At 37.2% G+C, this 11,292-nt stretch overlaps 1 protein-coding gene across 1 annotated transcript in view; it reads left to right on the forward strand.

Moving 5' to 3' along the window:
• Positions 1–11,292, forward strand: part of TPP2 (tripeptidyl peptidase 2) — a 52,734-nt gene that overhangs the window by 16,365 nt on the left and 25,077 nt on the right. The window contains exons 11-19 of the mRNA XM_031058355.1: positions 1,199–1,347; positions 1,476–1,591; positions 3,197–3,365; positions 5,236–5,393; positions 5,924–6,000; positions 6,825–6,931; positions 7,720–7,874; positions 8,971–9,087; positions 10,654–10,754. Coding sequence (XP_030914215.1) covers positions 1,199–1,347; positions 1,476–1,591; positions 3,197–3,365; positions 5,236–5,393; positions 5,924–6,000; positions 6,825–6,931; positions 7,720–7,874; positions 8,971–9,087; positions 10,654–10,754 — 1,149 coding nt within the window. The remainder of the gene's footprint in view (positions 1–1,198; positions 1,348–1,475; positions 1,592–3,196; positions 3,366–5,235; positions 5,394–5,923; positions 6,001–6,824; positions 6,932–7,719; positions 7,875–8,970; positions 9,088–10,653; positions 10,755–11,292) is intronic.

Raw genomic sequence — 11,292 nt, forward strand, 5'->3', positions numbered from 1 at the left:
AAATTGATTTGTAATTAATTTTGATAGACATACACACACACACACCCACACACACACAGACACAGCACTTTTTGTGTGCTTAGTCGCTGTGCCCTGTAAAACAGTCAGCTGAATGGCCAAGTCTGGCCAAAGGAGGATTCTCCTTGTTTAGGTTGCAGTATGCAGATGACTGGAGAGTTCCTGAAGTTTGCTAGAGCAGTCTTGATGTAGGGATCAGTCTGTCCCAGTAAGCTGTAGAGGCTTTCAGGCAGATGTGCTGTGCACTGCTTGTCCCAAGGTGTTGGGATGCAGAACTTTTTTATGAGTTTATATAGGGCTGTCATAAAATAAGTCCAGACGTCACATTGCCGTATCATACTTGGAATATTCTGATCTCAGACAGATTTTAGACATAGGAAGCTGTTAGTGTGGGATATAAGTACCCTAAAATATCCTGCCTTTCTACAGAACTAAATAGCTCAGGCACAGGGCTGTCCTTATTCAAGCAGTGTAATTTTTGTCTATCCAGAGCAAGAAAGATGGAGCATATCTGGCTCACAGAGTTGAAAACTAGATCCTACTCTAACTGTGCCATAGGTACAGAGTTGTTCTGTTCCTAAATATGCATGTGAAAGAAGAAATGGAGTTTAGGGATCAGGCTCAGCTGATCCTGACCTACCTCTTGACGTGACTTTTTATGTTTTCTCCCCTTGCCCTCTTGTCTCAGGCTTGTAAATTCAAAACTTAACCTGGTAGTGAACTGTCAGCATGCAAAATTAGAAGTCCAGGTTTTGTATCTTTTCTAGCCTTCCTCCCCCTTTTACTATTTTTCTTTGGAAGTAATAATTATTGAATAGGCTACATGGAATGCTAATTTATTTATTGAAGTGTTTAATAGGTTGGTTTGTGTGCATTTTGTAATTCTAATCCCAGAAAGTATTCTGCTGGCTAAACTCAAGCCTGGTGGAAAATATTGAAGGAGTGGAAAATTTAGAAACCTCTCACTGTGAAACAGGCACAGCTGATGATTAGCATGACATTTTAAATTGTTAGTTGGTGGCATACTTTTTCTTGGGTTTGATGGGTTAATGGATTTAGTGAAGTAAAATGCAGTGAGTATTCTCTAAAGCGAACTTTTTTTTTAAATGTACTGACAACTTTATCTTAAATTGTGCAAAAAAAAAAAATCGGTGTTTTAACCATTGCTTTTTAATGCTAGCACTGATGGAGCCCTTGGAGTAAGCATCAGTGCCCCAGGAGGTGCTATTGCTTCTGTTCCAAACTGGACTCTGCGAGGAACACAGCTCATGAATGGCACATCCATGTCTTCTCCCAATGCATGTGGAGGCATTGCGTTAGTGTTGTCAGGTAAAGTGCTACAATGTTAAACATAGATGCATAATCTAAAAGAGGTTAGACACTTTTTCCTCTTAAAAACATGCTGTCACTTTCAAATATTTTCTTGTATCCAGTAACACTCTTATTTTTAATTTCAGGACTCAAAGCTAATAATGTTCATTACACTGTTCATTCTGTCAGAAGAGCATTAGAAAATACTGCAGTGAAAGCTGAAAACATAGAAGTATTTGCACAAGGACATGGTATTATTCAGGTATTTGAAAGAAAAAAACCCAGTATAATATAAATAACTGCTGGTGAAAAACTAACCCACAAAACAGCCAGAACAGCTTTTGAGGTGATCTCACTCAGTTTGTTCCATGCTACTTGATTCTCAGATCTCACTGGGGAAGAGGAAGGGAATGTAGTGGGAGGGGAGGAGGAATGAAAAGGTTCTTCCAGTTTCAGCATGCAGTTACTGTAAAATAAATGTGATAACTGGACACATTCTTAGGCTGATCAAAAAGATACATGGACATAAAAGTGGCATGTAGGTTTTTGTCACCCACATGTGGTTTTAGGCGCCACATGGGTGCCTAAATTCTGTCCTAATGTCCAAAAATGTTTTTAAGTATTGTCAGAGACAGCTGAACTTGTTCTGTCCGGACAAAAGCTGGGACTGTAAGTTCTGGGCAGTGAAAACAGATACCCACGCTGGTTCATAAAGAAGTACAGCTGCAGTTGTAGTGACTTTGCTGCAGGCCTGCCCTAAACAGTCTGAGTGCTCATCATTTCCTGTGGGCTTCAGAGTAGTTTGGAAATCTCTGATGTGATCCTGTGTATGGTAAAGGCATACTCACTGTCTCCCTATGCATTAGCTTATGTTCTTACAGAGGTGGGCCTGGTTTTTGCCTACAGTCACTCTTGTCCTAGTCTAATAGATGTACTAAGATCTTTCTCTTGTGCTTCAAAATGCCAGCTATTAAATGCTTAGTCCAAAATTCAAGTTCTGGAGATGCTAGAACCTAGTAGGTAATGCCTATTAAGCGCATCTATAATGCTGTGTTTGATACAGAAGGCAGCAGTGGTTGTAGCCATATAAAATAAAAAATAGAATGCACCAATCATACTTGGTGCTTTAGTAGCCTATGATTAAATCATGTGTTAAAATGTGATTAGAATTGATCTTGGAGACGAGGTGTTGTACGTCCACTTGTCTCAAAGGAGTGTGCCCTAATCTTCACTGGTGAAGGTAACTTGCTGTCAAGTAGAAGATAATTTAAGATTTTTGTAGTCACTAAAATAGCAAGTGAGGTAGAAAGGTGTCTTTTTAAAACAAGAAGATGAATTTGTTATGTGAGTTTATTGTGACAGCTCATGTACTTAAACCTAGAGCTGGATTTCTTGACCTGATTCTTTTACTTCATATCAATATATTAGATTTCTATGGGTATTCCATTGCCTGTCTTTTTTGAATTGCTCAACTTCTTATTGCATAAAAGTTTTAAATGTTTTAACTATTGTTGCTCCACCTGTGAAAAAGTCACCTAAATTAGAATAGTAGGTTTCAACCTCGAAGTCCTCTTCTTCAGTGTCATCTCTGAATAGGAATCTTTTTGTAGATTTATAGCAGAGGAGACTTGGCCGTGTTTATTTTTTCAAATGTTCTTGGCTTTCTGGGCTCTCTGTGGCCATTGAAGACTGCGAAAATTGCCTCATTTTCTGTACTGAGTGTCGTGCAATCACATGTTACTCAGGTAGCATGTGAGATACTTCACTGTTTCTTACTGTGCTTGCTAAACATTTCATATTGAAGAGAATATGCATAAAATGCTATTCAGTTGAAATTTGTTAATTTAGAATTTGCACTTTCTAACAGGTTGATAAAGCCTATGACTACCTCATTCAGAATTCATCATTCACAAGTAACATCGGCTTCACAGTTACTGTCGGCAGCAACCGTGGAATCTACCTCAGAGATCCAGCCCAGATAGTGGCACCATCTGATCATGGGGTTGGCATAGAACCTGTCTTTCCTGAGAATACAGGTAGGAAAGAGCTTTAGTAGGTGGAGGTGCGGAGAAATACAAACGTCAACTTGACACAAAAAGCCGTGATATGATGAGTGGTAGGAATGTGTACTGTAAAAGGAGTCAGTGTAACCATAAGTTTCATGGTCAAGAACATGTGCAAAATAAACAACTTTTCCTTTTCAACCTCAGACTTACATGCAGGGCTTTCATGTTATTTGGGGAGACTTGCCTCAATGCTTCCTCTCACTGAAAAAAAGAGATTTCTTTGTTCTGTAGAAATTTAAAGCCAAGTTCGGGAGGCTTTGGAGAAACAGAAAGAACAGCCACAGACCCCTGATGTTTCATGAAATTACAGAACTTCAGAGTTTGTGTTGTAGATAACTTTTGGCAAAGGTTGATGATTGTTCTAAAGATGAAAGCGCTTACCCAGAAATTAGTTTCTCAATTATTTAAAGACTATGAATTCTAGATTTAGAATTTAGAAGGGCAATACAGGAATTTCTGTGGATTAGATTTAGAAGGGCAATATGGGAATTTCTGTGGTTTTTATTACTAAAAGGGTAAAAATAACTTGTGCAGATGAAAATAAGGTTTAACCTTTTTTTCTGCAAACCCTTTTGCCCTGCTTTATTTAATAAAAATTGGGACTCACTGAGAGACTGAAATATGTTGTATTTGGAAAGGGAGCTGTGTGAGAGCTTGTTAGTGAGTTTATTCCTTTCCTAAAACCAGTTATCATCAAGAAGGTTGGCATGTGATAAAGGGATGAGTTTATTTAGGGGCAGAAAGGGTATGAATTGGGGCAGTTACTGACTCCAAATAACTTAATTGCTTGTCAGCTTACATTGCAGTCAGTGCATTTTATATTTAACATGTGGCACAAAATAATTGTTCCCTAGACTTCTGCGGGAAATAAGCAATCTAAAAACAGGCATTTGCAATGAATGACTGGCACTGGAGCATAGATGTTGTTTCCCTAGTTTTCCCTGGCACTTGTTTTCCCTAGTTATTTCTGTGCTGTGTCTGATGTCTTCAACGAGACCGAGTTTGAGTAACTCTTAGTAAGAGTTTAGGGAGGCTGATGGCTCAGTTTCTCTGTTGAAGCTTACTTCAAGCTTTTATTTCTTCTTCTGTACTTATAATAAAGTGTTCTTTTCTCTGCTTAATCTAGATGTGATGTGTCTGTTAAGATAAGCTTAATTAGGACTAAAACAGAAAAAAAAATTCAAAGTGTCATTAATCTTTTGGGCAGGAGGAAGCTGCTAATAACTAAAACATTTCAATATTTCAACTGCTCTGGATGCTCTTCTGGAAGCTGTGCCTTAATGCATAGCATTTTTGGCAGAAAAGCTAATTTGCAGAATCTGCCAGACTGACTGTTTGCAAAATCTGACTAGATTATTATAGTAATTTTAATAGACTTTACCGCTTACTTAGTATGTTTTATAATGTAGTTTGGTAATTAGCATAGCATTCAGAATCAATGTGATTGCTTTTTATTGTATTTCTCTGCATTAGGCAAATCATTATCTATAGAAGGAAGTTTATACCTGCTTCCAGACTATGTTGTGGGTAACTGAAGCCTTGCTTACCAGCCTGCCTTTGGCTTTGTCAGATTTGACTGTTTCAGGAGAGAGGAATTTCAAAGCTGGATACCACCTTTATTTTGCTATCTACTGCTGCTACTCTTTTTTTTGTCAAGTTAAAAGAAGTAATATAGAACACTTCCTTTGTGCAGAATCGGGGATCCAGGGGCCCTAAGGAATTGATTCTTACTATATTTTACCAATGTGTGTATTTTAATAGCAAATTAAAATAGAGTTACAGTGGACTCTGTGCACATGTTTGTGTTGCTGAATTGATTTTCTAATTTGTTTCCTGACAGAAAACACTGAAAGAATATCTCTCCAGCTTCATTTAGCTTTAACTTCAAATGCACCATGGGTCCAGTGTCCTAGTCATTTAGAACTCATGAACCAGTGTCGACATATAAATATTCGTGTGGATCCACGTGGCCTGAGTGGAGGAGTGCATTATACAGAGGTATGGAAGTACTGGTGTTTGTTCTGAGCAAGATTTTGTGCCCTTGTGTGTCCTTATGGAGTCTCTATCAACTTTTTATGGAAATAATATTTAAGGAAATAAAATCTTTGAGCTTTACAGACAGAAAGTAGTGCCACAGTGTATTTTGGTCTATACAGACTGAAGCCAGGGTTCAGCAGTAGTTGGGCTATACAATGTTGCACGTGTAGCACATGCCTGTAGAACTTTGAGTATCTGTGTTTGAAAAATAAGAGCATATAGAAAACATAAGCCAAATAAATAACCATTAAGATTTTTCCCTCTGGTGAAATGAGTCAGAATGGGAAAAATATATTTTTTTTCCTCAGTGATTGTTGGTGTTTTGCTGTTTCTAGGTTGACAGTGATCAAATGACATTTTCTCCTCAGTGACAACTACAAAGATTCAAAATGCTCTACAATGCTCAAAATGCAACTGGTTTAAGTTGAATGTTGTCTTCTATAGTTTGATTTTGACCAAAGATTTTGAGTTGTAGTATTTTATTTTGTTAGGTGTGTGGATATGATACAGCAATGCCTAATGCAGGCCCTTTGTTCAGAGTTCCAATCACTGTTGTAATACCGACAAGGTGAGTAAATCCAGAACTCTTGAGAGTTCCTGAATTTTCTACAAAAACCTGAAAAGGTTCTTACAGCAGGCTTATGCAGTTGTGACATTTTTTATAGTTTAGTCATAACAGCAGTGTGTCCTGCTGGGCTTAGCCACAGTGGCAGCAGCTTCCTGTTCTATCAGCATACAGATGCCTTCTGGCTTGTTGATCAAATTATCCATCAATGTACTGTTCATCTGTGTAGGTCAGCTGGAGTTTGGTTTTTCATTTCTGCCTGGGGAACTAGAGTACATAGAGCCAGAGGGCATTATTTGGCCATTGTGTACATTGGGATAGTCTTTGATCATGACTTCAATACAGTGAGTTTAGAGTTGGTATTGTGCCCATCATTGGGTTAAACATAAGACTTCAGCTATGTTGATAAGGAAGGAGAATATTTTATTAAACCCATTTGGTGGACAATCTGCCCTGAGGGGGAAAGAAAGTAACTGTTCTCTAACTCGTTCATGGAAATATTGCTGCTTCCATACCTTAGCTCACTTCAGTGGCAATTCACTCAGCCAGGAAAAGCAGATCCACTGAAAATGCGGATTTTGTGATATTTCTGTTTAGTCGCTGTAATTTTGGGGAAGGTATTTACATAGTGTGGTGGAGCTGACATTTTAAATCTTTTTGATACATTTTACTGTCAGATTCTGTATTAGTAGGATTAATATAATGGGTGTTAAAGACTAAATATCCTCATTGAACATGTTTTACGGTATTTTTTCATTTAAACATGCTTCAAAAATTGGCTTCACAGCTTGTTTGACTACTATTTCTGTTTTTCTTTTGACATACAGAGTAGATGAATCATCAAGCTATGATCTGGCATACACAGATGTTCATTTTAAACCTGGTCAGATCCGAAGGCACTTCATTGATGTTCCCCAGGGAGCAACATGGGCTGGTAAGGAAAATGACCACATTACCTAAATAAAAAATTGCATCTGTCAGACTTGACAAAGTTGGTTTTAAATAATTTTGAGTCCTGCCTGCATAAATACTGAAGGTTTTGGTCCATGAATATGTAAATATTTATTTGATTTTTAAGCTCTTAGATGAGTGATTCTGAGTTATTTCATGGTTTTTGGTATAGTAAGATCTTGATTCTAAGTCTTAAATAAACTAGCCAATAACATTCTAAAGTGGTTGCCTATACCTGGAGGAATGCCCCGTGTTTATGGAAAAGTATCACTGTCTGAGGCTTACCTAGTTTTTAAAGTGTATGGATGTAGTGTTGAAAGAAGTCATAACTGAAGAAAAAGTAATTTTCACAATAGGTAAAAAGCTCACAGTTTTGCAAGAAGGAAAGGAAGGGGGTTTTTTTCCTTGTCTTTCTTTGTGAAATTACTAAACAATAGTCCTTTCAAAAATCTTTCATTTAGACTGAAGTTAGTGATAGGACTCTTATTTTGCAATTCATCAGTCTGTTCTATGCAGATGATACATCTGTACTATCTGATTAATTTTCACCATTTAATTAAGACACTTTTTTCTTTAACCATCCTCTAGATTTAGCTGGTTTTTTTTAACCTGAAAGAGCTTTTGAAATTAACTGATGTATAAGCATTTTTCACATGTGGAGCCACTTTGGGTACTGCATGACTTCTTAAATTACAAATTGCTTGTGAAAGTAATGTTTCTTCTTCTAAAGTTTTTGTGTCTTCAGACTAAATTTCTTTTTCTTTAATCTAGAAGTGACAGTGTGTTCATGTTCAGCTGATGTGACTGCCAAGTTTGTGCTTCATGCTGTTCAACTTGTGAAGCAGAAAGCATACAGAAGTCATGAGTTCTACAAATTTTCATCCTTACCAGAAAAAGGCTCAGTGATTGAAGCATTTCCTGTCTTAGTAAGTTACTTTAGGATGGGGTAAATAAAATAATGTATCAGTACCGTATAACGTTACTTATCTGGGATTTTTTTTCCTAAGAAAAACTCCAAACCCAAGACTTTGTGTGTTTGTTATAGTAGTCAATGCATCCGATTTTCAGTTTTGAAAATAACAGCTTGCTAATGTTTCTGAGCTATTTAGTAATATAATACATGTTAATATCTTCAATTTGTTTGTGCTTTTTTATGCAGAGCAGATTGTTTCCCTTTCAAATAGGAGCTATGCCTTGTTGGATAATTCAGCATATTTTGCCTTTAGTGGTTAATGCGATAGTCTGGGACATCTTCATCTTGAAGCCAGGAGTAACTGACTGGCTCACATTCATACATCCTAGGTACAGGAGTCTTAGCTTGGATAATGCTAGCTCAAAGAGTCCAAAACAGTCAGGGAATGAACTAGCAGTTCAGGGGTTTAGGTTTAGTTGTATAGCTCTAATGCCAAAGAGTAGTTATAATTTCTCTGCAATTCAGTCCCTTACCCTCTGTGGAAATATCAGGTGGAGGACCATAAGCTATGTTGGTCCCATTAACACATTATTTTGTCATGTTATTTAAAAACTGAAACAAGAAAAACCCAGAAGACCCCACCAATCAGGCAAAAACAAAACTAACTCAAACATCTCAAGGTTTGTATTATCTTACTTAGGGAGTGAGTGAGATTTCTTTTTTTCATGCATGTTTTTTGGGGACACACATGAAACTGATCTATGAACTAACCTGTCTGCCTAGTTTGAGGGATAAGAGTAGAAGACAGAACATTTAAAAGCGGTACCTTCCTGTGTAGGGTGTACTCTGGCACTCCTTGTTTTTGAAGCGTTTGTCAGTCATGCTGTTTTGTTGGAATTGTCTTATGTTTTCTGAACCAAGTATAATGTCTTAGTTGGTACTCTGCAAATCTGTACAATTGGAGTAAACTGGACATAAGAGGTCTTTTTTGAGTTGTACTCTGGTGTGGGGTTTTTTTTGGTTTTTTTTTTGGTTGAGTTTCGGGAGGCTGGGGTCAATAGAAGAGGAAGACGGGAGCTGGAGTCTAACTTTGTGCTTTTATTACCCAGGCTGGAAAAACCATTGAATTTTGCGTTGCTCGGTGGTGGGCAAGCCTTAGTGATGTTAGCATTAATTACACAATTTCTTTCCATGGTGTGCTTTGTGGTGCTCCTCAGCTAAACATGGTAAGTTTTCCAGAGTGCTTATGTTGAATTACTGTGAAATCCTATGGTTTCTCAGAAAAACAAAAAACACCTTTTCTTCCTTCTTGCCTGAATTTAGAAACAGTGAAAGTATTTTTGTACATGGGACTTTCATGTTCTCTCTTAAAAGTTGCTAAGTTGGAGTTCAGTTGCAGAGAAATGCCAGTTACCATTATTTATGATTTTTTTCTATGCCTTTTCATTATAAACCACTAGTGAAAAAAGGAAGGAAAAACAAAACCCAAACAAAAGACCTAAACTCAACACCACTACATAAAACATACTAAAAGGCTGAAAATATAAATATGCTTACAGTACCAAATATTTTATGTAAATAAACTTTGCTGGGACTACAGTTCTTGTACTTAAATATCTAGACTACCATTGCTAAAACAACAGCACTCTGTATACCATATTCAGAGTAAAATTTCCTTCAAATTTATTTTCTATTCAGTGTTCTGTTGAGATGTGATGATTGGCTTGAGTCATCATTTAGGGCAGTTGAAGGTACAGTGGGTGGGGTAGCGTCATGGTTTCTAATGGTCTGTGATACTAAAGGATTGAAAAAGTTGCTTAAAATGTTAGTGTGATATCTACAGTACTTTGTCTTGGTCCTGTGTTCTTTGCTGTCCTATGCAACCTCGGCTTGGCACTGCCTCCCTCAGGAGAGAGCTCTTTGAGAGCTGCTACCTACATGAAGCAGCAGCATGCTAATCTGTCTTGGCTCCTGCCTTTCTTTCAGCTAAAGGCCAGAGCAAATTGTAGCTCTCCTGTGGGTGAATTTGGATGTATTCAGGCTCTAAGAGCTGAATAAACTGAGGAAGAAAGAGTGGGTAATGTAAGGTACCAGGTCTTGAACTGGTAGGACAGAAAAAGAAAGAGCTGTTGGTGATGGTGTGCACAGAAGCTGCCCCCAGCCCAGCAAGGATTGTACCAAATCAATAATGGACACTGAAAAATAAGAGAATACAAATAGTCTTGCTGTTCCTTTTTGAGCACCAGTAACTTCCGTAAAATAAATTTCAATAGTGTTCCTATACTAGTGTCTTTGTCATGGGATACTGCTAGAAATAAACTTTTTGAATTATTTTGCCCATAACCAAGTCTGTGTATGCAGTATTGTTTCTCTTTTGCGGAGTTAATCTGTTCTGTAATAATAGTCCTTGGAAGCCCCACAAAATACTTGTTTTAATATTCTATATTGTATATATTGAATTACATATTTAAGGTAAATCATCCTAAATGCACCAACAAATGCAGTCCTGCCTGTAGTATGACTTACTAGTTCTGTACAAAGTATTTAAATTAGGAAGTGAAAAGATGAGCAACTGGAGCTTGAGTTTTATTTATATAAGTTTTGCAAGTCCCAGTATTATCTGCTGTTGTAAAATAGAGATGCACTTGTGACAGTTTCAAAATTACACAGTATTACTTGCTAAAGTATAAAATAACTACAGCTTATGTTGTGTTTTTGAGGATCATAATAGGTGGTCCTCATCTGCTGTTGTAAGTGCACAGAAACATAATTGTTCTGTACTCTTCTTCTAGCACGCTTCAGAAGGCATTGTACGGTTTGATGTTCAGTCCCTGTTGAAATATGAAGATATTGCTCCATGCATAAATCTGAAAAGCTGGGTTCAAACACTCAGGTAGGGTTTCTGGGGAACTGTTTTGGGAGACTGGGAAAACTGCTCATATGTAGAGTTAAAACAGTAACACATTAGCAGTGAAATTCAGGTTTACAAAAATATTTTTGTCAAATTCAAAGTAGCTTTGGAAACATCAATTAATTTGTCAGCATCAGTTCATTCATCAGCATTCTCTTCTTTGTGGTGATTTTTTCAAGACAAATTACTTTCCTTAAACTAATTTGAAAGAAGAAAAATTTACAAAAATATTCCACTGCTTCCAGACACTTAGACGGAAAAGGTACTTCAATACCTCTACAAAATTTTTCTTTAGATATTAGAGTTATTATGTGCTTCTGTTTGTTTTGTTTTTTTTCATTTTGTTTTGTTGGGTTTTTTGGGCTTGTTTGTTTGTTTTTTCCTAAACAGCTGCTTGGGATCCTGCCAAATTTTGGCCTGGGAAAACCATCCTCTCTCTCTTGCTTTATTTATACTGTTTTTGTAGAATCTGGTGCAGATTTTTTGGGGGAAAGCTTACCTTGTTAGTTTAACACATGCT

Source organism: Geospiza fortis, unplaced genomic scaffold (assembly GCF_000277835.1).
Source record: "Geospiza fortis unplaced genomic scaffold, GeoFor_1.0 scaffold366, whole genome shotgun sequence".
Classification (NCBI taxonomy): Eukaryota; Metazoa; Chordata; class Aves; order Passeriformes; family Thraupidae; genus Geospiza; species Geospiza fortis.